Raw genomic sequence first — 27,524 nt, forward strand, 5'->3', positions numbered from 1 at the left:
ATCTTTGGTTTTCTTTCTTTCTTTCTTTTTCTTTCTTTCTTTCTTTTTCTTTTTTTTCTTTCTCTTTCTTCTTTCCTTTCCCTTTCCCTTTCCCTTTCCCTTCCCCTTCCCTTCCCAAACCTTCCCAAACCTTCCCTTCCCAAACCTTCCCTTCCCAAACCTTCCCTTCCCAAACCTTCCCTTCCCAAACCTTCCCAAACCTTCCCTTCCCAAACCTTCCCAAACCTTCCCAAACCTTTCCTCCTCCCTTCCTTCTCCCTTTCCTCCTCCCTCCTTCTCTCTTTCACTCTTTTATCTCTTTTCTTACCTTTTTTTCTCTTTTAAGGAGCACATTAGTGTGATCTGTGACCCTTCAGGAGCTCAGCCTCTGGTTGTATCTCTAGAAGGAACTGATTCATCTGGAAAACACAGTGGGAACAATTTCCTCTCCCTTGCTAAGAACAGATTCCACATTTTTTAGAGATTCCCAAGAAAACTACTCTGAGACTATCACAGAAAGGGGAGATCAGAATAGTTTAGTTATTGGTGGCAGTGCCAGTCCTTAAAAATTACAGTTAAAATATTACACTTGTACAACCTCTCCGTGTACTTACCAACACCCTTCTGCAGAGATGCTTAAACTAATTACTGTTCTGTGGACAAGGGCATAAATTAGATCAGTAATTAAAACCTGAAGTTTTGGGAGTTGTGTCAGAAGCCTGGATGTCACAATTTGGAGATGATGTCCACAGATCTGTTTGTTGGGGGGTGACAGTGCTCCTAAGGAAATGCTGAGCAATAAGGTGACTGTGGAAGTAACAGGGAAAAAAACCCACCAGACTGATGAAGTTGATGTAGAAGTCCAAACATTTCGTCTCGAATCATGAAATAAAAATTGCACCAGTCTGCGGATGCCTATGCTGAGACACAGGAGAAAAACCAGCAGCAGAACATCTGAGGCCAAACAACACACAAAGACAGTAATGAAAGGGAAAAACCCAAATGTCCCCAGATTAGTGAGACAGAAGAGGACACCAAGAGCACTTTGGTTCCATTTTAGAGCCAAAGTCGGTGCCCCTTCAGCCTCTTCCTTCAGTTGGAAGCTCTTTCCCTCCCAGCTGTTCCTCCAGGAGCTGATGGTGGAGTCAGAAGAGCTGTTGCTCACTTCAAAGGGGAGCTTCTAGATTCCAGATAATGGTGCTGGTTAATAATTCAGCTCATAACACACATCAGTTTGAAACATTTCAGGAAGGAATGAAGCCTCTTTGTCAGTGCAGAGAAAGAACAAGGGCTTCAGTTCTTTGCCTCAGACGTGAATGTCTCTGCTGAGAGATTAAAGCTCTCCTGGTGCCGTTCTCAGGGACTTATCGGGGGCTTGTTCACTTTCCTGACCCAGCATTGGAAATATCCCCATTTTGCCCTGAATTGAGGGAATTTACAAAAAAAAGAGCCTCTTGTTTGCACTGTCCCACCACCAATTTTCTGCAGGAGCTCGGCCCCAGCCATGCTGGCTGTGAGGCCATCGGGCCCTTCACGGATCAGTGAAGGTGTGCCTGCGTTTCACCAAAACAGGAATTCCTGCAGGTCCTGCCAGGCTCGAGAGTTATTAACACTGGGCAGTTGGGAGCCATGGAAGTGAAGGCAAAGATCCTGGAGCACTTTGCTGATAATTTTTGTTATTGTTTTATATTTAAAGTTTGAACAGCTAAAGGGATTCCTGTTCTTCCAACAGCAGGCCTCAAATTCCCAAGTTCAAGCTGTGTTTTACAGTCCCTGATGTGGGAGCACATGTGTGTGACACACAAGGCCCCATATTTACTCCATATTCCCATTTCTTCCTAGATCTCCATCTGCTGGCAGATGTGCCTTTCAAGTGGGGGTGCTTTGGGAAGGAAGGAACAAGAGAGAGCATGTGAAAATGTGCAGCAGCTGCCAGCTGGGGTCCCTATGTTATATTTATATGTGTGTATAGCTATATTTATATATATATTTATATGTGTGTATAGCTATATTTATATATATATTTATATATGTGTGTAGCTATATTTATATATATATTTATATGTGTGTATAGCTATATTTATATATATATTTATATGTGTGTGTAGCTATATTTATATGTATGTATATAGCTATAGTTATATATATAGTTATATTTATATAAGTATATAGGTCTATTTATCTATGTATACTGTTATATTTTTATATATAGTTATATTGATATAGGTATGCAGTTATATTTTCATATATAGTTATATTGATATTTATATGATATATGTATACATTTATATGTATATTTTTCTATGTATATAGTTCTATTTATCTATATATGCAGTTATATTTTTATATATAGTTATATTATATAGGTATATAGTTATAGGTATATAGTTAATTGAGATATATATATAGTTCTATTTACATCAATTGTTATATGTGTATCATTATAGGTATATTGATATTTGATAGGTATATTGCTATTTTTCAGGTATATTGGTATTTAATAGTTATATGGATATTTAAATAGGTATAAATGAATATATATGTTCATTTTATAATTAAATAAATTACAACGCAATAAATTCTTTTTTTTAACAGAAATGGGTGCTGATTTGCATTTTCTCCGTGTTTTAAATTACAGGTGATAGACCGTCAGAGTTGAAAATACGCTTCATGTTTCAGTAGTTCTTGCTGACAGGAGAAACAATCCCTCACAAAAGAGGGGACCGACTCTGAATCCTTTATGCGTTTCTGTGAGTGCCTCCAGGGTGCCGCTGACCGGTCCGCTCCCCTGGGGGCCCTTCTCCAGGGGCAGCTGGAGCGACTCCCGGCCCGCTGGGTGGGTCAGTGTTCCCGGGGGGGTTCCCGGTGGGGTTCCCGGTGGGGTTCCCGGGGGGGTTCCCGGTGGGGTTCCCGGTGGGTTCCCGGTGGGTTCCCGGTGGGGTTCCCGGTGGGGTTCCCGATGGGATTCCCGGTGGGGTTCCCGATGGGGTTCCTGGTGGGGTTCCCGGTGGGGTTCCCGATGGGGTTCCCGGTGGGGTTCCCGATGGGATTCCCGGTGGGGTTCCCGATGGGGTTCCCGGTGGGGTTCCCGATGGGGTTCCCGATGGGGTTCCCGATGGGATTCCCGGTGGGGTTCCCGGGGGGGTTCCCGGTGGGGTTCCTGCAGCCCCGCTCCATCCCGAGCCCCGCGCCGCGGCTCTGACCCGCAGCATCCCGCACCTCTCGGAGCGGCCGAATTCCAGCCCTCTGCCATCAGCCCGCCCTGGAGCCTCCCCAGCGGGGCTGCCGAGCGCGGGGGCGATGGGCAGAGCCCCGCGGGACAGCCCGCAGGGATCCGGCACCGGGGCCCGGCGCTCCCCCCGCGGGCCGGGCGCTGCAGGCGGGCGGCGGGGCGGGAGGGGGAGCCCGCGGCCCGGCCGGGGGCGGCGGCTCCGGCTGCTCCACCCGCCCGTGTCCGCAGGTACGAGCGCCGGCCGGCCCGGGCTCGGCCGGCCCGTGTGGAGCAGGGGGCGAGCCGCGGCCCCGCCATCGCCGCCCGGGATCGGCCCGGCCCCGCCGGGCTGCGCCGCCGGCTCGCTGCCCATGTCCCAGCCGCCCCTGCCCGCCCGCACAGCCGGTGCCCGCCCGCGCTGCAGGGACGCTGCGCTCTGGAAGTTTTCCCGAGGCGCGCTGGGGTGCTGGCGCAGCTCGGGCGATTACATGCGGACACTTCGCTTTCAGCCATGCCTGCCCCGGGAGCTCTCTGCCTGCTGTAATTTTCTCCCTTTGATCTCGCTGGATCCTCTCTCGGGCTCCGGAGCTCCGCTTGCACCTACCTGCCTGCTGCGTGTGCGCGAGAGAGGGTTTCTCCTCTGGGTTTTTCTTACGTTTTTTCTGCTACAAGTACCGAATTTTTTTACTTAGCACCGAACGCGAACAGCATCAGAGCCACACGACTTTTTTAAGCTACTGGAAATAACTTTTGCCTGGGATTTACAGCAGCATTCCCTGCCGGCCCCTGCGGACTCCAGCAGGCTCGCAGCCTAACAGGTTTGCAAAGCTTTTTTTTTTTTTTCCTTGTAAATCCCCGTTTCTCTCCACAGCCGTGCGATCACCGTGACTTCGGTTTTAATCGAAAACACCTCCCGCCTGAATTCTCCCGGTTATGAAGGCTCCTCGCTACGTTTCATGTGACCTTTGGGCAGAGCATGGAACTTTCTATTTTATTTTGTGGGGCCTTGAGTCGGGATCTTCTTAACGTGCGCTTGGAAGCGGTCATACCGGAACTCGGGCGCGCACAGAAATAGTGCCAGAGAAACCAGATACGCCGTAACTTTCTGCCTGATACCTGTTCGGCTTGGTGTCTAAACTTTTATGAGTGTTTGGGGGGCCTTTTTATTTCCTGGGAACTTGGAAACTATGAAGAGGAGCTCGGTGCTTTATTAATTACCCTGGAGAACTGCACCCGGAGTCAGACTCTTGAGCATGGATTGCTAGGAGAAAGGTAAAGCTGGTCTTGAATGAAGCACTTCTGGCACGAGGAAGATGGAAGGGATCAACTCCATTTGGAAGGGGATGGTACCGAAGCAAACTTTCTTTTCAGCCTAAATTCAAGGAATACCGCCTGCCTGATTTCTGGGAAGGATACTGATCGGTGCAGATAACATTCAAGGTTGTGCCTGTGCTGTGGGAAATGCTGGCAAGGAGGTGAGGTGTCTCTCGAGGGTGTTTGGGATGGGTGTTTTGAACCTCTGGATCTTCCTCACTCCCGGGCAGGACACACGAGGACTCCACATCGGCGGGGAGACCTCCCCACACCTCATCCCCGTGGGACCACTGAGTTCCCAATGCTCCGTGGCGTTCCCGTAGACCCGAACTGATTTCTTCCTTCGCAACCCGCTTCGCTGATCTTTCCGGATTTATCTGCTGGAGGAGGGACTCGCGATATTGGATATTTTTTTAATTTTTTATTTTTATTTTTATTTTTTTTATTTTTTTTTTAGTCTGTTTGTTTAAAATATGCCTCTGAGCTCCCAGCGGCCCTTGAGCACGTGGCACCGAGGAAGAGGGACGGCGATGGCGAGAGCCAGCGTTGCCCGTTGAGCCGCGCTGGCGGTGGCCGAGCCCCTCCGTGCCGTGCCCGGGGTCTCTCTGGGAGCGCCCACTCGGACCCCCCCAAGGAGCTTTTCCCATCGGATCCCGCCGCGGGGTGAGGACGCGTTCCCGACGGTATGTGTGGCCCGAGCGCGCTGCTGCAGCTGGTAGCATGAGTGCTGGCCCCCAGCTGCAGCTGGCTGTCCTCTGGCCTTGGCTGCTCATGGCGACCCTGCAGGCAGGACTGGGCCACACTGGGCTGGCGCTGGTGGCCGCGGTGGAGTCGGAGCGGGCGGCGGCGCAGAAGGCCATCATCAGGGTGATCCCCCTCAAAGTGGAGCCCATCATCCTGGAAGGGGAGTTCGCCAACGTCGCCGAGGTGACCCCGGCCGAAGGGAAGCTGCTCCAGGTGAGAGCAGCCGCGCTTTGTCCCGCTCCATCCCTGGCCCGGCCTCTCCCCGCTTTGCTGCTCCGGCTCCCTCGGGGTTTATTTCCCGGTGTGGATTCGCCCTGGGTGGGTTTGGTTCCACTCTGGGCTGAGGGGACAGGACCCTGCAGAGGGCTGATCCTTCCTCCGGCACCGAGCTGTGGCTGCGCCTTGTTAGTGCTGAATTGTGGATGTGGTCGGTTGATTCCCCGGCGATTATTTCATATCTTAATTGATGTTATAAAGCTGAGTGTGTCGAGTCACATGTTGGAACGTCAAACTTCTGACAGAAAACGGGATTATTATTTTTTCCTGTGAAATCCATGTGATTTTCTGCACCCTCTGCTGATACCTGGGGTGCTGTTCCACCTCCAATAGTCATCCAGGCTGCACCCACCAGAATCGCTGACCCTGCTCCTGGTTGCCTGTACCTGAAAGCTGAGTGTTACCCACACAGTAGCTCCAGTGGTGTCACCACCAGGCATTTCTATAAGTGAATTAATGCTGATCTCTGACCTTTACGAAGGGAAGAGCATCTGAACACCCGGCTGGGAGGTGCAGGTGCTGCACAGTCATTCACTGAACAGCCCCATCTCCTGCACACGCTGAGTTTTGAGCTCAGTTTCCTGAGACCTGGCGTGCACTCTCTCAGTTCTGTGGGTAATTTGCTTTATTCTTGAGAACAAACAAAATAAATGACAAAATAGCCTTCATTAACATTAAATCTTAATTTTCACATGGCTTTTTCCAGTCTGAGCTTTCCAAATGGGGTATGTTGAAATCTTAATTACATTTGTAGCTTGGAAATTTAAAGTAATAAATTTATGTAGTTTTATAACAAAAGAAATACGGTTGCACCAGCTTTAGCACACGGTCACCTGTCTGAAAATGAACGTGGACAATTTGTTGCATGGTTTTCCATGCCTTTTGAATTCCTCGGAACGAAAGCTCTGCTATAAAATTATATTACCAGGCTAAAAAAAAAAATATCTTAGACAAATGTACTCAAGGTCCTGTTCTGTCGTGAGGCAATGTCCAGGAAAGTCAATATTTATTCCTTACAAAAACTACAGTGGTGTTGCAACCGAGCACAAAGTATAGAGTGGGACCTTTTGGAAGTGGGAGGATGATAACCTCTCCTGTGGGATGTGGGGAGGTTTGTAACCAAATGCAAGGATACCAGGAGGGAATTTCTGTGCCACCGCAGCGAGGTGTTTGGAATACAGAGCTGTGAACAGTGTCCAGCTTCATCCTTTAAAAATCATCCTCAGGATGGAGGTGGCTGGGGAAACACTACGAGTGTGGGTACAGAGGCACTGCCCTGCACTGGGAGTGTTTTTAGGCCACTCTGTGTGTGCAGGTGAGGGCTCCCATTCCGTATCCCAGTGAATCCAGTGCGGGAAGTCCTCCGGGTCTGGTTTCAGGTGGCAGTGCTGGGATGGGGGTCAGGCTGTGCCTTCTGCAGCAGGATGTTTGCCTGGTGCCAGGCACGGTGCTCTGGGAAAGCTTAGTCAAGTGTACCTGTGACCTCTCGTGCAGATCTCGTGGTGGGGTTTCGAATTCTGCTGCTAAATACTGAAACTCGGAACGTAAAAATGACTTCTGAAGTTGTTTGGGCCCTGATCCTGCAGTGCCTTCCTGCCTCTGGAAAGAGAAAATGGGAAATGGGGATGTAACCCTTGAGGAACAAAATAAGTGAGAAATTAATGGAAGGAATTATTTTCAGTTTGCTTTTAGATAGCTGGGCATGAAATGCACCAGAATTAGGCTTTGTTGGGACATCCCATTTTGCACGTGGTTGTCAACATCCCAATCTTGCAAAAACTTTAGGTCACGTGCTTAACTTTGATGTCATTGCAACTCCTACTTAAATAAACTTAAGGCTGTGCACACGTAGCTGCACAATTGGTTCTTTAGATATAATTTAAGGACGTAACATTATCACCTTTGCAGTTAATGAGTTAAGAAGTCTGGGTTTTGCAGCGTTTTTGGGTAGGTCTTGGTTATGTCAGACCCTGTAGGATGCATTTAGACCTTCCAGGAGAACACAAACTGCAGAGTTAGCTTGGGAAAAAAGTGGCTTCAGCAGAATCACAGAATATTCTGAGTTGGAAGGGACCCATAGGAATCACTGAGTCCAACTCCTAAGTGAAGAAAAGAGGCCCAGTCCTGTTTCCAAAGCAATGCTCCCTTCAGTCAGTGCTATAATAGGATTGCTCAAGGGTCAGTGGTGCAGAGTTGGCCCTACAGTCAAGTCAAATTCTCTTTAACTTGTAATTATCTTCATAGTGCTCTGGTCAATATATTTTTAGAAATACTTTATTAATTCAATGTAGACAATCCTACACGTAAGTGATGGAGCCTCTCCAAAGCTCCTTCTCCCAGAAGGTTTTCCTGGTTTCGTTTCTCCGTGCTCCGTTTTCCTGGGATCACCTACAGAAGTGGACTTGGATCGTAGTGTGTTCCTTTAACAGTATCCTCTTTACCTGTAATAAAAGAACCCCAGTGTTGAATTCACTCTCACACCCTTGTCCCTGTGGCCAGTTTTTGTGGGAAATCCCTGGATTTCCGTCCTTTCCCTGGTGTGTGGGGAGGAAGATGCGGGGGAGCCGCCTGTCCCTGCCGGTGTTCCCACCTCCGGCACTCGGCGCTGCCGGAGTGATGCAAAGGGAGAGGAATTTCTCAAGCAGGCAGAGCCACTTAAGCCTTTATAGGTCAAAAAACCACCTCAGACTCCTTGCAGAAATCATCTTCAGGCTTGTTCGGTGCTCGAGCTTGTTGGGAGAGCACCTGCTCTGGGCTTTAACTCTTGCTGGGCACGGGAGGCTCCCTGGGGAGCTCGTTGGCAGCTTCCAGGTTGGAAGTGTAGATTTGGAAGTTTAGGTTAGGGAGCTTATAGTAGGAAAATATTCTTCCCTACCGGGGTGGGGAGGCCCCTGGCACAGGCTGCCCAGAGAAGCTGTGGCTGCCCCATCCCTGGGAGTGTCCAAGGCCAGGTTGGACGGGGCTTGGAGCAACCTGGGCTGGTGGAAGGTGTCCCTGCCCATGGCAGGGGTGGAAGAGGATGAGCTTTAAGGTCCCTTCCAACCCAAACCATTCCAGGATTCTGTTGGCTGCTGCAGGAGCCTGGACTGCTGGAAAAAAGTCCCGTGGGATTTAAAAACTGCCCCTGTATTAAAGATGCAGGAACCAAACCTTTCAGACAAGTAGGTTGGAAGGAACGTTTGGATCTTATGACAGTGGGCAATCCATGAGCAGCCCAGGACTGAGTGTGCATTCGGAATTGCAATTCCTGTGGCTGTTTGCAGATGAACTCTCTTTCACAGGATTGCTATAGCCAGTGTTCAGCCTCTTCTTTTGATACTTTTGCTGCTCTTTTAGCTGATTTTTGAGGAATAAATCCCAGTTTCCTTCTAGCCTGTGCCTCAGTCTCTGCTTGATACTGCAGGCAGTTGATGTTGGTTTGAAGGTACACAGGAAAATAAGGAATGTGTCAGAAAGGAAAGGAGAGAATCACTGGAGAGAGCTGAGGGAAGAGTTAAGATTTTTCCAATTTTCCAATTACAGCAGAATTCACATGCAAATCTAATGGTGGAAGAAAAAAAAAAACCCTTTTCATTTGAGAAATAGTTCATCACTTCAAGTCTTGTTTAGGACAGTGTATATACAAGGATGCACCATTAAAACTGAGCATTAATAACTCTTTATTTGAGTGTATAACCTGAGTCTCGTACACAGGGGAAGGATGATTCCATGAGCGTGTGTGTGGTGTGGCTGGGATCAGTACAGTCTCTAGTTCCGTGGCTGGTATTTGGGAAACAGTGTTAAAAGTTTGGGAAATAGTGGTAAACATTTAGGAAAAGTCCCAAATAATGATATTTTAAAAGAGCTGGATAACCTCACATTACTACAGGGATCACCAATCACCTCATATGTCTACACATAGAAAATTCCTGTGGATATGTGGGGCAGTGACAAAAGTACATAACCAGTTTTCCCAACGTGCATTATTGTATTGCAAGTCTCACAATACTTTGTTCCACTTCTGCACAAACTCAGCAGTTGCATAATGAGGTGATTGTAGGAGAAAGTCAACTTTCACTTACCCCCTGAGCTCATTGTTTTAACTTATGACTGATGGAAAGCACCTTGAAAAAAATAAAAGCAAACTTGAAAAAAACCCACACAGAACAAGCTCCCAAAGGTTCTGAGCCCCAAAACCAAGGATTATCCTCTTTCCTCTCCCCCTAGAGAAATGAATTCTTTAAAAAACATTCAAGTTAATCTGTTAGGGTAGAATGAGGGAAAATTGGAGGAGGAGGAGCCTGAATCATCATTTTTTAGGTGGTGTGTACAATTCAGAAGCTGAACATCAGTCACAGATCCATCAGAGAAGGAGTGTGGTGTGTGTTTGTAACAGCAATGATAATTAACCCTTGGAATTGCTGCAGTGAACCCAATGGGATCACCCTGGACATGCAGAGTGTTCCCAGTGTTGCAACTGGAATTATAACCAACTACTCCCCAGCTTATAGAGGGTTACACTCCCAACCCAGAGCAAAGTAAATATATTAGTATATTCTTCTATACTACCAGCTCCTGGATCAACAGAAGGATGTTGAGTGCACAATGTTGACAGAGATCAAAGAAGTGGGAAAGTCGAACCAAATGATAATGGGGACTTAAATTACCTGTGAATAAAGTGGTCAGATAGCACAATACGAGGCAGTTCAAAGAAGCAATTTCTGCCTCTTGGAACAGCTCGTACCAGAGTACACAGACTTGACTTGGCGTTAAGTAATGTGCAAGAACTGCCTCAAAAGCAGCAATAATGGAGCCACTTGGCTGGACTGCAGCACAGTAAAAATCGGTGCCCCAGCACCAGAAAGTGGGACTCTGACAGGACCCTTCAGGCCGGGAAATGGGAATGAGACAAACGGCTCCTGTGGATCAAATAAAAGCTCCCCACGTTTTTAGAGGGGACACAGGGGCTGCTCGGGAAAGGTTGAGGGAATTGGGATTGTCCAACTGGAAAAGAGAAGCTTTGGGGTGGCAATTACAGCCTTCCAGTACCTGAAGGGAGCTGACAAGAAAGATGGGGAAAGGCTTTTTACAGGGGCCTGGAGGGACAGGAGAAGAGGGAATGGCTTCAGGCTAAAAGGCTGTAGGTTTAGATGGGATATTAGGGAGCAATTCTTCCTGTGAGGGTGGGGAGGCCCTGGCACAGGTTGCCCAGAGAAGCTGTGGCTGCCCCATCCCTGCAAGTGTCCAAGGCCAGGTTGGAGCAACCTGGGCTAGTGGAAGGTGTCCCTGCCCATGGCAGGGAGTGGAATGAGATGATCTTTAAGGTCCCTTCAACCCAAACCACTCTGGGATGATGTGAAAGTGAAAGCTGTCTTGGGGAACACACAGAGCAGTGACTCAGGAAGGCTGTAGTCACCCAACACACTGGTGGTGTTAAAGAAACCTTTTGGCCCAAACAGATCTCTTACAAATTGGATGTAGAGTGTGAGTGTAGGGTTGGCACAGCATCCAGTCTAACCTGCAGTGCACATTGGCTTGGTGTTGGTACAGGATTTGAGATGGAAGATGACCCATTGCAATCCAGATGGAGAGAAGGGAGCCTCAGTTAAAAGTAGCTGCTAGACAAGGCTGAACTCGGAGGCTGAGCTTCCATCCCTCTCTTGAGCACATACAGAGGCTAAGCTGGAGCTTTCCATGGTGTGTCCTCTCCTTTCCTCATCCAGAAAACGTGTGGCAGGAAACTGTTCTCTGTTTGAGGAGTTTAAAGGACTTTAAACCTCAATCTCCCAGCTTTCCCAGTGCACCATCTGGTGCTGGTTGTTGTCCCAGTGGAGTTATTTATGACATGGGTATAGATTGATCCTGAACTGAAGATTTTCAGTACTAAAAAGGTGATGGATCAGGAGGTTCAATTAATTACATGGGGCAGGCATGAACAGGAGACACAAACCCAGCTGGAGCAGAGCAGAGATACGTGGTCAGGAGGCTGGATCCACAGGGCTGGAGTGAGTGACAGTCAACAGAGGACGTCTGGCCACGCACCCCGTCCTGGAATACATCCAGGGAACAAGTGGACATTTCCCAAAGATAAGCTGGCACAGGGGTGAGATTACAGGAGAAGGGAAACAGGTCTCAGTGGTGCCTTCAGGCTGCAGCCAGGCTGGATTTGTGGTGGAATGGTTCTGACCCATTAGAGAAATGACCTTCTGTTCTGTGCCTCCATCAAGTGAAAGCTTTGGTAGGTATTTCCTACAGGTTATGGAGGGCTGTTCTGGACTGCATGTGGATTCCTTATTTTTCAGTGAAAACTTACAAAACTGTCAAAGTAATACAAATGGCACAAACTTGGTATGATCAGAGGAAGTTCTATTGTATCAAACTTTACTTTGGACAAAAATTGATGTGCAATTTTATGTATTATATCTCTATGTTTTTCCATGCAGAGAGCTCTCAAACATGGCTAAAAGCTTTCTGTGGACTTTCCCTAAAAGTCTTAGTCTGAAAGCAATCAATTTTTGACCTAAAATGAGAAAAGTAACAAATAAATGCAATGGGAACTGTGCAGTGTAGTTTGTCCTTCAGGCCTGTCATCTTGAGTATCATAAAAATCTGTGTTGCAGGGGTTGCCAGGAGTGAAATGGATGAAATTCGGGGTTATAAACAAAGCAGAACTGTAAACTGAACCTCAGTACAGGGGAATATATCACACTCAAGCAATGCACATTCATATTTTATCACCCTTTTGTGCTTCCTTCCATTCGAGGTCTTGAGCTACAGCAGGGCAGGGTGTAAAGTAACAGGAGTGGATGGTCACGGTGGTCTCTTCTGTCTTTGAGTTCTGTGATTTATTTTTTAATATCTGTTTATTTTCCCCTTATTCCCCTGGCTCTGAGGAACAGGAAGCACTGCACAGCCTTTCATTTGCCCACAACACTCTGAGCCTGCATTAAGGAATCATAATCACATCTCATGCTTCGGAGCCTTGGGCTCGCTGCCAGCACGGCTCAGGCAGGAGTTGGCCAAGAGTTGTCTTGGGACCTTTTCATCTTGTTTTTAGGAGCATCAAGGCTTGGCCTTACCTCAAAACAAGGTGCTAAAACATGTAGGTCAGCGTTCAAAGGTAGCAGAGGGAGAGAATCTCGTGTTGGATGTGCTTGGGTTGGAGGGTTACTCCCCTGCTGCCAGATTCCAGTGGAAGAATCTCTTCCCCCCCTGCAGCCACCCCGTTGAAATTATCTGAAATTTTGGGTGTGTATCCTCTTCCTCTGCATGTTGAGATCTGAATCATCTGCCCAGATCCACGGATGTGTTCTCACCTCGTCACTTCCCCATCCCTGAAGGGGCTGGTTAAGGGCATTAGTGGCCCTTTGATCTCTCTTTTGTTCTCCATCTCAGTAATTTGGTCTCCAGTGATCAAATGGGTTAATCTAATGCTTATTACTGTGCTCAGCATCAGGGCAGTGGCAGAGATGTACTGGATTGTCAAATACAGCAGTTCTGACTGGGGAGCTGAATTAATTCCTCTGGCCATAAACACTGTGAAGCAAATTAAAAGTGTTTTTTTACCAAGTTTGGTTATGACATGTTACTTTTGAGTGCAAGCAAAGCAGTTTGTGGATTAAAATGACTATTGTTTTGATAAAAGGTGTGCGAATTCTAGTTCAAAATTACAGGAAAGACTAGTTTTTGGCTTCCTACTCCCAAAGCACCTCAGCAGCAGTTGTTCCACGGGGTCTGTGTTGGGCAGGGTGGATTTGCTCAGGGCCATTGGAGCAGCACTGTGGAAGTGACACATCCCCCACAGAAACTTGGGGAGAATGACCCTGGGATTGAGTTGGATCCAGATATAAAAAATGAACAGCACTCCAGTGCTATTACAGATGTGAAGCAGTTCTTAAAAAGGCCAAAAAGCCCAATAACAGCAGAGCAGGCACAGGGAAGACACTGCCTGAAAGGGGTGTGGGGTGATCACCACATGGTAGAGCAGAAGATCCAAGATGAGGAGGTCTAAGCATTGAGTGGATCACATTGGTTCTTTCATTCACTGAATTTTGTGCAGGATCCTGCACTAAAATGTTGCTTTTGGATTGTTTAAATGTGGGGAACACCTCTAAGAATATGAAAGTCAAATAACAGAGTGAATTGTGACAATTCCTGCAGTTTCCTGTGTGTCAGTTTGGATCAGAGGTTACATCACTGGACATCACCATCCAGTGTAGAGATAGAGCTTCACAAACCCAGCCTTGGCTGTGTTTTACAGTAAGAGAGATGGTTCTATGTGCATCTCTTACTGCTCCAGTCCTGAGTCCTGTTCCTCGCAAAATGACCTTAATAACTTTTTATTTACTGAGACACTTTCATTCCAAAATAAGTGGAACCTCACAGATCCTGAAGAGATGAGAGCTCCCCCTCTTCTGCTTGTCACATTGTGCCTCAGCTATTCCTCTGTCCCATCGAGGTCCTGTTGGAACATGGGGCATGGAATGTGCTCCTCTGCAGCCACGCTGTGGGTGCCCATGGTCCCTGAGTGCCAGCACTGGAGACTTCTCTCCAAACCTTTCCCTGGGGCCACAGAAATGTCTCTGTCCTCCCCGTTACCCTCTGGTTCACCTGGTCTCATTCCCATAAGCATAAGATGCCCTAGGTCATATAGTTCCACTCAGCCAGTTTTTTTTCTCCTCATCTATTCTCCCAAGTGTCTTTCTTTCCCAATTTTCATCTTTCTTTTTGCTTAGAACGATGTTTATTCTGGTTATTTTTCCATAAGTGCTCTTGTGGATCCCCAGCAGTTCACAAACTGCTTTAGGCCATTGCCTGGCATCATTTGCCTCCAACCCTTGGCTCTCCTCCATCCTTCTCTGTGGTCATCTGGTCTTTCCATTGCCTGCTCTGGAGGAGCTCTGATCCCTGTTTTGTCCCTCAAGAGCACCAGAAGCTGCTGTTTGTAAACTCTGTGCAAAGCACACACCTCCAGGAGAGGAGCACATCTCATTTGAGTGGTGGACAAACCCCACGGGCTTGTACAACACACAGCCCCTGCGTTCAAAAAGATCGTCAGAGAATCTATGTTTCTTGCTTCAGGGAAGCAAGAAAGGAGAAACCATGCTGGCCTTGACCTTTTCCAACTCCTCCTTCAAAACCCTGCTTTTGAAAAGCCACTTTGTGACAGTGACAATCATGTACTTTTTTCCTGTAGAGATGTTGAGAGAGAAGCCAAAAATCATCCCCAGATGTGTTTTAATTCAGACAGGGGTGACATGAACTCAAATAAGATTGTTAAAAAGAAGCTGGGAGGCCAACTAAGAGTTATATCCTTGGCATCAAAGTATTTAAGGACAGTACAGTAGGAATTGAGATCAAATGTAACTCTCAAGAAATACTTGACAAATGATAAAAGGATATCAGGATACCTAAACATAAGGGTAAGAAAGTATCCTGAAAAGGCAAGAAATTTGGTAAAATGAGAAAAAAACCCCAGAATCTAAAAATATGTGAAGACATAGTGAAAAGAGAAGAGAAATAACTTGAAAATGTTAAAAAGCTAACACCAGATTCTCCTCAGTCACATCAGCAGCAGGACGTTCGCCTGACAACGTGTAGGATCTATGAAAAATTCAAGTCTGAAAAATGCACTTAGGGCAGCTAAACTCCCAGCAGAAAAATGAATGCAATTCCCTTTGTGCTTTCATCTGTCTCAGGCTGAAATGTCTGGAGATGAGATGGTGCTGGAGATAGACACAATTACCATTATCAGCCGCCGGGATCAGATGCTGTTCACCCAGGAGTTGTGGAGGATGAAATCGCTGAACTATTAACTTGTCTGTGAACTCTCGTTTAAAATCCCTGGACGGTGGCTGATGTGATTCCAGCTTTTCTCTGGGCCCCAAGTCATCCACAAAAGCCCAGAGCAGTGTGTTGTAAGAGCTGTGAGGAGTCAGTTGACAGGAGTTGTAGTGCGGGTGGACGTGGAGTCAACACGTGCACCAGCCAGGCAGGTCCAGCTGAATTTCCAAAATGCAAAGGTTTTCAGGGAAACTGAGACATGGATTAAGAAGGAGGCTCCTGGATAAATAATTCTTGGATGATAAGAAGCAGGTGGTAGGGATACCTGGCAGATTTTCCCTGTGGAAGGAGCTGATGCTGCAGTTCTGCAGGTGTGTGAGCTGGTGCTGTCCTGTGTTGAGGAGCACATGGAAACGGAGTTCTTGGCAATGTTCTAGAGCTTTCCCATACATGAACTGATTAGAAGTGATGAAGACAAGGATCAACTATTGCAGAAGGACCTCATGAGACTAAATACTTAAGGAGAACATGGAGAATGAGTCATTTCTTCGCATTCAGGTGATGGGCTCTGGTTTGTCCACTGCCACAACTCTGTCTTGTGATTACAACAGATTGGTCCATGCAAGTGTCAGCTTGGAACGTGGTGGTTGTCATGAACACAAAGCCTTAGGAGTGAAAAAATGAGGGAATAAACCAGAGAATGTCTTTCATCTCCTGTGGAAATCCAGGATACATCCACATGCTGAATATGGTGTGAAGTTCCTTTTCCCTGTAAAAAAGCTGCAGCTCTGTTGGAAGAGGTTTGGAGAAGAACACGGGGATAAAAAACCCCATAAAATGTGTTTCATCCAAGGAACAGCTAACTGGACTAATTCTCTTCTGGCTGGAAAAGAGGCAGCCAAAGGGTGATATGAAGATCCACAGAGTCATGAATAGGGATTGACTGTTAAGTCTCCCTCAGTATGAAAACGATGGGGCACATTCAAAGGGAAGTGCTCTTCATCCACTGTACAATTAACATGTACAATCCCTCACTGCAGGAACTGCTGTAGATGCTGGAAGTTTACAGAGGTTCAGAAACCACTGGAACTAATGAATGGGAGAAGACTCCATCCATGGGTCAGAAATAACCAGTCCCAGTTTTGCCTCAGGGGGTCTGTAAAATGTTGGAGACTTGGAGAGTGTCCTGAGGAGAAGCCCTATGAGCTTGTCCTGTCTGTACTTCTCCTTCAGAAATCCACTGTTGGCAAATGTCAAAGCAAAGATCAAGGGCTAGATGGACCTTTGGTCTGAATCCACACTGCTGCTCTTGCATCCTCCTCTCCTGCAGAAGACCTTCCAGCCTCGAGCCCCATCACCTTCAGCAGCAGCCCTTCCAGGCCACCCCTGCTCTGCTTGGGCAAGTCTCTGTGGAAAAACTGCAATAAGTACGACCTTCACCATCCCTCACGGACTTGTTTGTTCACAAAGAAGGCACTGCACCATTCCTTGGGTTCCATTATTGCAAATCTCCTCAAAATGTAGCTTTCAGCTGGTGCTGTTAAACCAGTGTTTGATGCCCTTGGCACTTTGGCCTTCATATCATAGAATTCTGGAATGGATTGGGCTGGAAGGGACCTCAAAGACTGTCTCATTCCAGCCCCCTGCCATGGGCAGGGACAACTTCCATCAGACCAGGTTGTTCCAAGTCCTATCCAACGTTGTTGGATGTACCATTTTTATCCTTTTTCACCCTCAACCTGCATCATCCCCTCAGCTGTGCTCCACTAATGGCATAATAGCCATTGTAATTCCATCATTTGTGCTTCTGTCTGCTTTTTGATGCAACAATACTCACCTGATGAAATATCAACCCTAATGTTGCTGTAGGGTCTTATTTCTCAAGTCTGCTGCCCAGATTGGCTAAGATGACTCTTCCTTGTCCCCCTCTGTGTCCAGCCATGCCCTGCTCACTTACAGCCTGAAATGCAGAAGGGATGGAGGAGGGAATCTGGTATTCCTGAGGAATCACACAGTGACTTCAGTCTCAGTGAAACCAGAGGCAGATGGTCCCGTCCGTGGTAGGGCCAGTCTGGCTGTGCCTCATGAACACAGATGGGATGGGGAGGCTCTTGGTCATAAACATTCACTGCTGAGCCTCATCTTTAATTGCTGCAAAGCAAATTGGCCTCTCCATGATGCTCATCCCACCTAAGTTTGTGGTGCCCCTTTGGAGTAAAGCCTGTCTTCCTCTCTGGCATGTGCACCACGACTTTCTGATTTCTCAGGATCCTGTTTAAAAAAACACCCTCTTAATTTTTTAATTTTTTTTTTTTAGTATTCTGCACTGAATGCACAACCATTATCCTCCTGAATTATGCTGCCCCACCTTGGATATTCCAGTTTTGGCAAAGTTCAGAGTTTGTGCAGCCAACTTCTAGCAGAGCGGCTGAGTAATATTTATTATATTTAAATATTATATATTTTATTAGATATTTTCTGTACTTAATGCATTTCTCCATCTGTGATTAAGTGTTCAATTAGAGTCTAATTCTCCTAACATTGGAGAGTCTAAATAGCCTTCAGGAATAGCAGTAATTGTCCTGCAGGCAACACTGGATGTGATTCCTAACTTGATACATCCAGTGTGCCTTTGGAATTCCAGTCCTGCTAAAGAGGTAACTGTGTTTGTGGGAGACTTTCTTCCATGGTGCAGACTAGTAGGATGCACCATGTCTTTAACTCATGAAGAACTCATGTGCTGCTTATGTTCTTCAGGAATTCCATCTTTGGTACTGGAAGAAAGACCCCAATACTGGGTGCATTCATCAGGAATATCATTCCCCTCCACATTCTGGAACCTGTGACAAAACTATTCCCAGTTCTGTCTAGCTAAACCTCGGAGGGCACCTCCTGCACACCCTGCCCTGGGCACCAGATCTCAGGATATAACCGAGGGATCTTCCTCCTTCCACCTGTGTCTGCCATTTCTGTCCTCCCTCATCATTTTTGGGCAGGTGACAAATTTTCTGCCAGGTAAGAAGTGACAGGACAAGAGAAAATGGTCTCAAGCTGCACCAGGGTAGGTTCAGGTGGGACATCAGGGCATGCTCTCAGGAATTAGCTTGTCTTTGTGAGAACTGTGTCTTAGTAACACTCAGATATTCCTGTGTTTGAAATAAGAGCCTCTCTACATGTTAGAGAATATGTATTTTTTAAAGGTCTGTTGACACATCCCTCTCTCCTTGAGAGTGAATCAAGGTGACCTGCAAACATCAGGGGTTTGGTGACCAGGACCAGCTGATGTGGAACCATAGAGTCAATTAAGTTGGAAAAGATCTTTAGGATCGTTGAGTCAAACCATAAACCAACATTTGTCTCAAAACAGAAAGGACTGTGGGGGAAAAAAAACCCAACCATAACCCTGCAGCCTTCAGCTGAATGACTCTACACTGGTAATTTAGTGAAGCCCCTGAATGTGCCCTGAGTGGCTGTAAGTACTCTGTGCTTTTTACAGAGGTCTGTTTTATTTGGAGACATCAGATAAATAAATCAGTTGACTAGTTCTGGGACGTAAAACCTTTCCCCCGCCCGGGAGGTGTTTCAAGTAGTTTCAAACCCTTGCCAACCATGTCAATCTAGGTTGGATATTAGGGGCAGTTTCTTCAAAGAAAGAGTGATCAGCCACTGGCCCAGCTGCCCAGGGCAGTGGTGGAGTCCCCAGCCCTGGAGGGGTTTAACAGCCATGTGGATGTGGCACTTGGGGTCAGTGGTGGCCTTGGCAGTGCTGGGCGATGGTTGGACTTGATGATTTCAGGGGGCTTTTCCAACCTAAACACTTCTGTAATTTGCATTTTAAGGTCTTCTTGTTCAGGTAATGTCAAACAGGATATTTTGAGGTCTTGTCCTTCCTGTCTCAAGCCATGGAATGCAGTGGGCCTGGTGGGAGCCCAGCACTGGGAATGCTGACTGCTCCAGTGGCAGAAAACTGTTGTAGCTGACAGGCCACAAGTGAGAAATGTGGGATAAAGGCCCAAAGGGGCAGCTTGCAGAAATAAGGGGCTCTGCAGAATTGACTTCCTCAGGTGCCAACAAGTCCTGGCTCCATTGCCTACAGGCCATCCTGTTCCTTGGATTCCTGGTAAACACATTCTGGATTTTGCAGCCTGAGGCATTAATTGATACTTGTCTAATCCTCCTTCCTTGAAAGCTGACTGCGAGATAAGGCAGGATGGTGATCCTGCAGGCTTTGGTCTGGCTGGGACAGGCTGAGGAAACACTGATGTCAGAGGGACCAGAGGAGTTTGCCCATCCTCCCAGCCTGACTTGCACAGAAGACAAGTCATTTGCTCCAGTCCCTCCTCTGAGCTCTTCCCTCCAGGTTTTGGTGCTCAGCACTGGTTGTTATTAGATGAAGTCTCTCTCCTCTTGGACCTCTCATCCCTGTGTTTCAGTGGTTCTGGATGGTCCCCTGGGCCTCGTGAGCAGTGATGTGCAGATTGCACCAATGCAGATACCTGGGCAACTCCATCTGTCCATCTGAGGGATTTCCAATTTTCTTTGATCCCGTGGTCCTTTAAAATTCTGTAGGGAGCTTTGGTAAAAGGCTGTTGACTTCTATCCTTCTTAAGCAGGATCTCTCCACCCAGACATCCCAGTAACATGAGCCTGTGGCAGCTTGTGTATTATCCTGACCATGCTCCGGGATGTGACTTTCCTGGTAGCACAAAGTTCTGCCAGAGGGTGAGAAGGACCCACTGCTGCATTTCTAACATCCAGTGTCTGTGGTCCCCCTTCCCAGATAAGGTTTCTTATATGCTTTCCCGAGGTCATATCTGGGTTTCACTGGAGCCAGCAAATAGCTCTTCTTTCCCCCCCCAGCGAGCCCCAGACCTGCAGGACAGAGGGGTTTGTCTCCTCAGACACTGATGTCGAGCAGAACATCTCCTCCTCATCTACACAGAACCAGACCTGTCAGGTGGCCTTCTGTTCATTTGTCTCGTGAACTGGGAGATAAAGAGGTGCAGTGATGCTGGCAATTGCATAACATACTGGATCAGATGATGTGATAGTGCCTGCGTGTTGTGCCTCCGGCCATGGGGGAATTCCACCAAAGGTCAAGTTGTTCGGTAGCTTCTCCAGAGGATTCTCCATTCCTGGTATCTGCATGGCATGTGGAGTTCCATTAAACTCCATACCATTGCTGATGCTTCCAGGAATGATGCCAAATTAGGCAGGTTGTGGTTTGCAGACAACTCTGAAATGCTTGAGACGCCCCTCCCCACTTCTTGTGGGGAGAGACGGAGAGGGAATTACTGCTTGGAGTTCCTCAGCTCCTGAATATGGATGGGCATTGTCATTTGAAGAAGAAAAGAAGATGAGTGGTAGTAATTGGGCTGTGTGGAGATGTAGAGTACAAATCCACGTGAGCTACTGTTCTGCTTCCACTGGAGTCTGGTGGTTGGGATGAGTTGCAGGCTCCCCGAGAGGAATCTGTCCCTGCTTCCACTGTGAGTACATCCATGTGGATAACAGGCATCCCAGAGAACTCTGCTTAATGGTGGTTTTCTCTCTTCTACTGCAGTAATCTGACCTCGTGCCATGACTTACAAAGTGAGGGGGGAAAAAAATGGTATTTTTGGGTGGACGTGGTGCTTTGAGTAAACAAGATGAATGTGGGTATTGAGAAGCCAATGTTTCCATGAAGGCAAACTTCCTGATGTTTATTTAATTCTGTTGACCATGCTAAGAACCTTGAGAGACTTTTAGTACCTTATAAACTCTGGCTAAGCATCTGTGTGAACATAGATTTAAGTAGGTGGGCTGGAGAACTGTGGGTGTTTTGTGAGTATTCCTGGCCTTCCCTCAAGTTTGTGTGGAACTCAGGTGAAAGTTGCTGAATTTTAAGACCTTTGGGGATTTTTTTTTTTTAATGTGTCTATGTTAGCACAGATTTGAAGGATGATTTTACATTGAATTGTGCCTTTTCTGTGTCCTGGTGGAGGGATCACATTGCCTGGAGAGGTCAGTGACAATTTGGCTGCCTCTTGGCAAACCAGCCCATGGTTTGGGTGTATGTTAAGGATTTCCTTTAATCCACTATGGCAGTTCCTGTGATCTTCGATCTCCTCAGCCTGGATTGTACTCAGAGGATCACATCTGACCTTTTGACCATGATATCAGTCTGGCAGGGTATGTTAATTTGTTATTTCGTCACGATATTGTCCTTTCATTGACCTTTGCTTGTTTTCTCAGTCGGTGCTTTCAAAGGTGCAAGTCCCTCATCCTCTGAGTATTTTTTGAGCTCTTTGTTCTTGGATTATATTGGTGTCTGTGACTGTATCTGGTCACATTAAAATGTTCATTTCCCACGTGGATGAGGCATCAGAGCTGGTGGCAGGTCTTGTTTATGATGGTGCAGGATTTGGTGTTTGTTACCTGCAGTAGCATTGCTGGAAAGAAGTAATCTAACTATCTCCATTTGATTGACTTTCCCAGTTAAATGAGTAGTTATTGAATGATTCAACTTAATTGATTAGAGCAAGGTGAGGAGAACAGAACAACCTGTGAGCATCTCAAGGGCCTTTCTGATTTATTCTTCACCTGTGAAATTTTGGGCATAGGGTCTTGTCCATATAAACGTTTGTAGTCTGGCTGTTACACCTGCCTGAATTATTCACTAAGAAAACCTCTCCCTCTGGTTGAGAAATGAAACATCTTTGGGTAAAGAACAAACTGAAATACCCTGTTTATCAAATGTTTTTGTAGAAGTTACTCTTTTCTTGCTCAAAAGCCCAGCTGAGTGATGTGTTCACCCACTGAGCGCTGGTGGAGGGGGAGGACTCTGAGTTTCAAAGTAATTTCTCTTTCATCTTGAAATTTGGATATTCAGGTGTGTTTTGCCAGAGTTAAGAGTAACTTCAGGGATTGAACTGTCTTTCAAATATACTTACCAGGGAAATATATCTGCCATTCCCACCCAGGCTGCACCTGTAAGCTGATCTCTTTGGGGTTTCTCTTAGTTTCGCTGGTTTGTTTTGCTTTGTTTTCCACCATGTTTTAACAAGATAACAATCTCTCCGTATTTTCCCTTCATTTCAGTAATTACCTTCTCTAGTGACCGATTTCCTGGGCTCTTCTGGTCAGGTATCAAGATCTCAGTGTACAGCCCACACACCCCGCTGCATAGAGCCCTCATTTAATCATATTATCATCTCAGGTAATTCATTAAAAGCTCCCCAGAGCATCAAATGGGGAAAAAAAAAAAAAAGGCACTAATTTCTCTCAACTCACTCCCCAGAGACACAGCCTGTGTAAACAGAGCTGCTCACCAGATGCCTGGAAATTTGACATCATCAGCCACTGAGGTGGGAATTGAGTTTCTTTCAGGTTTTCAAAGTTCTTTCACTGAAATCATTTAGCCCCTGAAAATTCAATCCAGGTGTTGTCAACCCAGTGTTTGCCACTGTTCTGACGTGCTGCAGAGCAATACAGAAGAAGAAATGGGTGTGAGGGTATGTAAGATTCAAACCATAAAGGACTTTATGACGAAAAGGCAGTAATTGAAGTTCTACATCAAATAAACAAGGAAACAACTCTGTCTCTTGAAGCCAGATGTGATACACTCTCTTAAAGTGAGCTGGGCAAGTGTTCAGCTCCACTCTGCATCCTCAGAGCTCAGTGTCATGATCCTGCCTGATAAAAAATCCCTGGATAACCACAGTGCAATCTCCCCTGGAAGTGAGGAGATGGCTGCCTTGCCAGTAGCATAAGAGTGCAATGTACTTTTACCTGTTATTGCCTGGAAGGATCAAATGAGAAACCAAGGTTGTAAATTTGGATAACTGACCAAAAGTCAAGTTGATAATGGTTTTTCTCCTTCTTCTTATTGCCTGGTAATGCTGTTTCGGTCTTAGTGGGACAGTGTTCAATGTTTATATTGGTGTAATCCTGCCTGGAGCCAAGAAATACAGATTATTATGTTCATCTTCACTCCTCTGAGGTGTCCAGGAACCTCACAAATGTGCTGGGAAGGGAGGTGAACGAGGATGAGCTAAACCAGTGTGAGGGCAGCAGGAGAGTGACTCTCTTCTGGAGCCTCCCACAGAGATACCCACGATAAACCCGGCCTTGCTGAACTGCCTGCTTGGTTTAATTATTTGACATCAAAGCCTGGAGCCAGGTTTAAAGGAAGTACGAAAGCCTGAGTCAAGAGTTTAATTCTGTGTAGGTTCTGCCTTTCTTCTTTGGTTTTTGGTTGTTTTGGGGTTTTTTTTAGCAGTAATAAACCAGCAATAACCAATTGGGATTGTTCAGCCTGGAGAAGCGAAGCTTCGGGGTGACTTAATTGTGGCCTTGCAGGACCTGAAGGAGCTACAAGGAAGGGGGAGAGAGAATATTTACAAGGACATGGAGGGACAGGACAAGGGGGAATGGCTTCAAACTGCCAGAGGGCAGGGTCAGATGGGATAGTGGGAAAATATTCTTCCCTGTTCAGGTGGGGAGGCCCTGGCACAGGTTGCCCAGAAAAGCTGTGGCTGCCCCATCCCTGGAAATGTCCAAGGCTAAGTTGGAGCAACCTGGGCTAGTGGAAGGTGTCCCTTCCCCTGGCAGGGGGTGTGAACAAGATGGTCTTTCAGGTCCCTTCCAACCCAAACCATTCTCTGATGTTAGGTGGTGTTGACCCTCTCCCATCTGCACTGAGCAGCACCCGCCTCCATAAATTGTGTTTTCATCATCTCCACAGGGTCAGGATTTTTGTGCTGATGAGTGACTTGCTTTGCTGCTTTTAAAATAATAGTTTTCTTACACTTAGGGGAGAACGTGAAGTCAAAGTTACCTTTATCTAGAAGTAAAAGAAGAGATTTACCTAGAAGAGAAAAATAAGATCTTCCATGATGCTTCTTTCCTCAGGGAATCCAGGCCTCACTGTGAGTCTTGACCTCTCCAAAGTTGTCTTCTGTGCAGAGGAGTTTTACCTTTTATGGAAAGTCACTGGAAAGAACTGGGGTTTCTTGGATCAGCTGGTCTGATACAGTGTAGTTGTCTGTGACAGGGCAGATGAAGCGTGTAGGGGCCCAGTGTTTTTTGGGGTTATCTCTAAAGGGATACGAAGGAACAGCTCAGCAAGGACGTGGAGTACACATGGTCACGTGCTTGAAGTCAGGAGAAAAGCCCAGGAAGAGAGAAGGATCGAGGTGGGTCCATCTTCCCAAATCTCAGCAGTCAGAGAGAGGCTTTGGGTCCACCCAGGCTGGGAATCACAGACTTGGATTGTTCCCCGGGACGGATCTTGCCCCTGTGGTTATCTGGATCTTTTATATCTCCACATCATCTGTCATCAGGGAATGTGAGAAGAATTCTTTTTGTTTGCTTTAAACCTTTTCCTTGGCAGAGGGCTGGGGTGCCCCTTCCTCCTTGCATGGCGAAGAACAGTGAATAAATGTTCAATATTTGTATTATTTTCAGTGTTCACAACTTTACAAGACATTCTCCTCTTCTGGGTGGGGCATCCTGGGCTCTTCTTACCCACAAACCATTTCCCACCTTTTTCCTACCTATCTACTTTTGCTCCCCGTGCCCTTTTCCACATTTTAACATGTTGAGATAGTGTGAACATTTCCATATGGACTGCTGGGCTGTAAGTGTGCCATGGACAGCATTTTCCAGTCCTCTCTTCCCATATATTCCTAATTTCATCTGCTTTTTTGGATAGGGCAGGAATATATATATATATATATTTATTTATATTTATATATTTAAATAAATAAATAAATAAATAAATAAATAAATAAATATATATATATATATATATATATATATATACAGTGCACACCAGTAGTGTGATGTTATCAGAAAAGGCTCCAGAAACTTTCCTGAGTTTGACTGTTTTAAACTCTATATTCTTGGCTTTACAGCTGGAATGATTGTTTTCCCAGACACATCCCCTCGTGCTCCCTGATACTGAATTTCACCTCTCTCCTATCACAGAGCCATTTAAGCAGCAGTTACACGTGTGGCTGATCCCAGCTGATGGCTCCTTGCTGAAGAAGGCTTGCTCTCCTCTATTTTCCCTAATTCCTGCTTTCCCCCACCCCTGCCTTCCATGTCCTGACTCCTCCCTCACTTGCTGTGGCCCCGGGCCTTGTGAGACCCTTTCCCAAACCTGTCCGACTCATTAAAAGCGCAGCAAACGCTCAGATTTTCTTTGCTGTGATCGTTTTTCTGGTGTTTTCGTAAGCTACATGAGCTCATGGAGAAGTCAGGGATGGGGCAGGCGTTGGGAATGCGTGGCCAGGAGCATGGGAGGAGGTGGGAGCTGTTGGCATCCTCAGCCGAGCAGCCTGAGGTTCCTCCGTGCGAGTCCTCCCCATCGCTTCGAAATGGCAGAATTTGCATTTGGAGACTCGGATAATTCCAAAAAAATACTGTTTCATCTGCACATTTTGTCACCTCATTAATTTCCCCTGTTCCCAAGTCATTTATGGCCGTGCTGAAAACGCTCTGCATGGGAACTTCCTGCCTCCCTCCGCAGTGGCCCACGAGGCAAACAATTCATTTAGCTTTTTTTGCAGATATTTTTCGAGTGCATCTTTCATTTCCTGAGTTATTTGTTGGCCACAGAGACTCACTAATAGGCTCCCTGCTTATGATGTGTTGAAAAAGGCTTTATTGTTTGTATGGGAGCCCCTGGCATGTTTTTCTCTTTCGACCAGTCTCCTTAACTTGTCAGAATTACAGCCCTTGCTGCTCTCAGCCTTTGGATTCGAGCTCCACTTTTCAAAGGTTGCCTTTTCCTTGGGGTATTCTCCATTCCTTTATTGTTCACTGTTGGGCTTTGGGGTCCAGCTCAAGTCCTGGACTCCATGGTGTAGGTTTGCTCTGAGCCTCTGGCAGGAGATCTCTCAACAATTTTTGGGTCCCCCAGGAACGTTTTACCTTCTCATTTGCTTTTTATAATGTTTTTTCCCTTGTTTTTACCTTTTAATGGTTTGAGAGTGTAGTTTTATTCATTTATTTATTTATTTGTTTATTCCTTTCCTAGAAATAGGGGAATTTGAATATATACATATATATATATACATATATATACTGTGCTTTTCTACTTCTGTAACCTTCCTCACCTCCCTTTGCCTTTCCTGGTCTCTGGCATCACCACAGATCAGTGGTTGGTTGGTAACTTTTAATACTTTTTTCCATACCTGCATGGAATTTCAACCCATAGGTCTTTGGAACTCCTTCATGCAATTAAATATAGATTAGTGCAGTCCACTGCATTATTCCTGTATCTCTGGTGTTACAACATCAGAATTAAATATAGATTAGTGCAGTCCACTGCATTATTCCTGTATCTCTGGTGTTACAACATCCTCTGGATTAACTTCCTTACCTTGAATTTCCCAGGTGCTTATGAAATGAATATTGTAATTTGAAAGCAGGGATTTTGGTTTACCCATCTTAACTTCAGGTTTGGATTTTGCGGTGGCAATATAGGTAAATATTTATATTTTTATATATACACAGATATATATCTGTATATATATGTGTGTGTGTGTATATATGTGCATATGTATATGTACCTACATAGATATGTACACATATATGATATATATTTATTCACAGAACCATGAAATCATGGCATGGTTTGGGATGGAGGGACCTTAAAGACCATCTCATTCCAACCCCCTGCCATGGGCAGGGCCATGTTCCACTAGGCCAGGTTGCTCCAAACCCTGTCCAACCTGGCACTGAACACTTCCAGGGATTATTGGCACACAGAGCATTCTTTCATGCTGGCTACCAGTGCAATATCCAGGGTTTTAGGGGCAAGAATTAAGAGACAAATTTGATACCCAGATTCCTGCTATGGCTGTGTAAAACCTGACATGCACAATGACTCCTGGGATCTGAAGGAGCAGCGAGGTGTGGTGGGTGCTGCTCCAGGGGGTCACTCCGGGTGCTCCCGTTGCCTTTGGGAAGAGCAGTGGATTGGGAAAGGCTCCCTGGAGTCAGAGCTTGAACCGGGGACAGACGGAGGCCCCGCTGGAACGTCTGCAGAGCTTAATCTGTGCAGATGTTAATAACAGTGTTAGGCAGCAACATGTTTCCTCTTGTTGTGTTGGGGTTGAATTCCGTGTGCACACAGCCTGCCACGAACCTCCCGTTCCCCTGCCAGCCCTCCACACCAGCACAGCTTTCCCGAGCCTCAGGCACCACAAGCTCTGACTCATTTACTTAATATTCCTCTAATGAAACTGCC

At 46.4% G+C, this 27,524-nt stretch overlaps 1 protein-coding gene across 1 annotated transcript in view; it reads left to right on the top strand.

Annotated features, from left to right (window-relative positions):
- Window positions 1-3,440: 3,440 nt before the first annotated feature.
- The window catches only part of RNF43 (ring finger protein 43), a 61,982-nt gene continuing 37,898 nt past the window's right edge, over window positions 3,441-27,524 (top strand). The window contains exon 1 of the mRNA XM_064677669.1: window positions 3,441-5,461. Coding sequence (XP_064533739.1) covers window positions 5,225-5,461 — 237 coding nt within the window. The 5' untranslated portion in view covers window positions 3,441-5,224. The remainder of the gene's footprint in view (window positions 5,462-27,524) is intronic.

This window comes from Pseudopipra pipra, chromosome 21 (assembly GCF_036250125.1).
Source record: "Pseudopipra pipra isolate bDixPip1 chromosome 21, bDixPip1.hap1, whole genome shotgun sequence".
Taxonomy (NCBI): domain Eukaryota; kingdom Metazoa; phylum Chordata; class Aves; order Passeriformes; family Pipridae; genus Pseudopipra; species Pseudopipra pipra.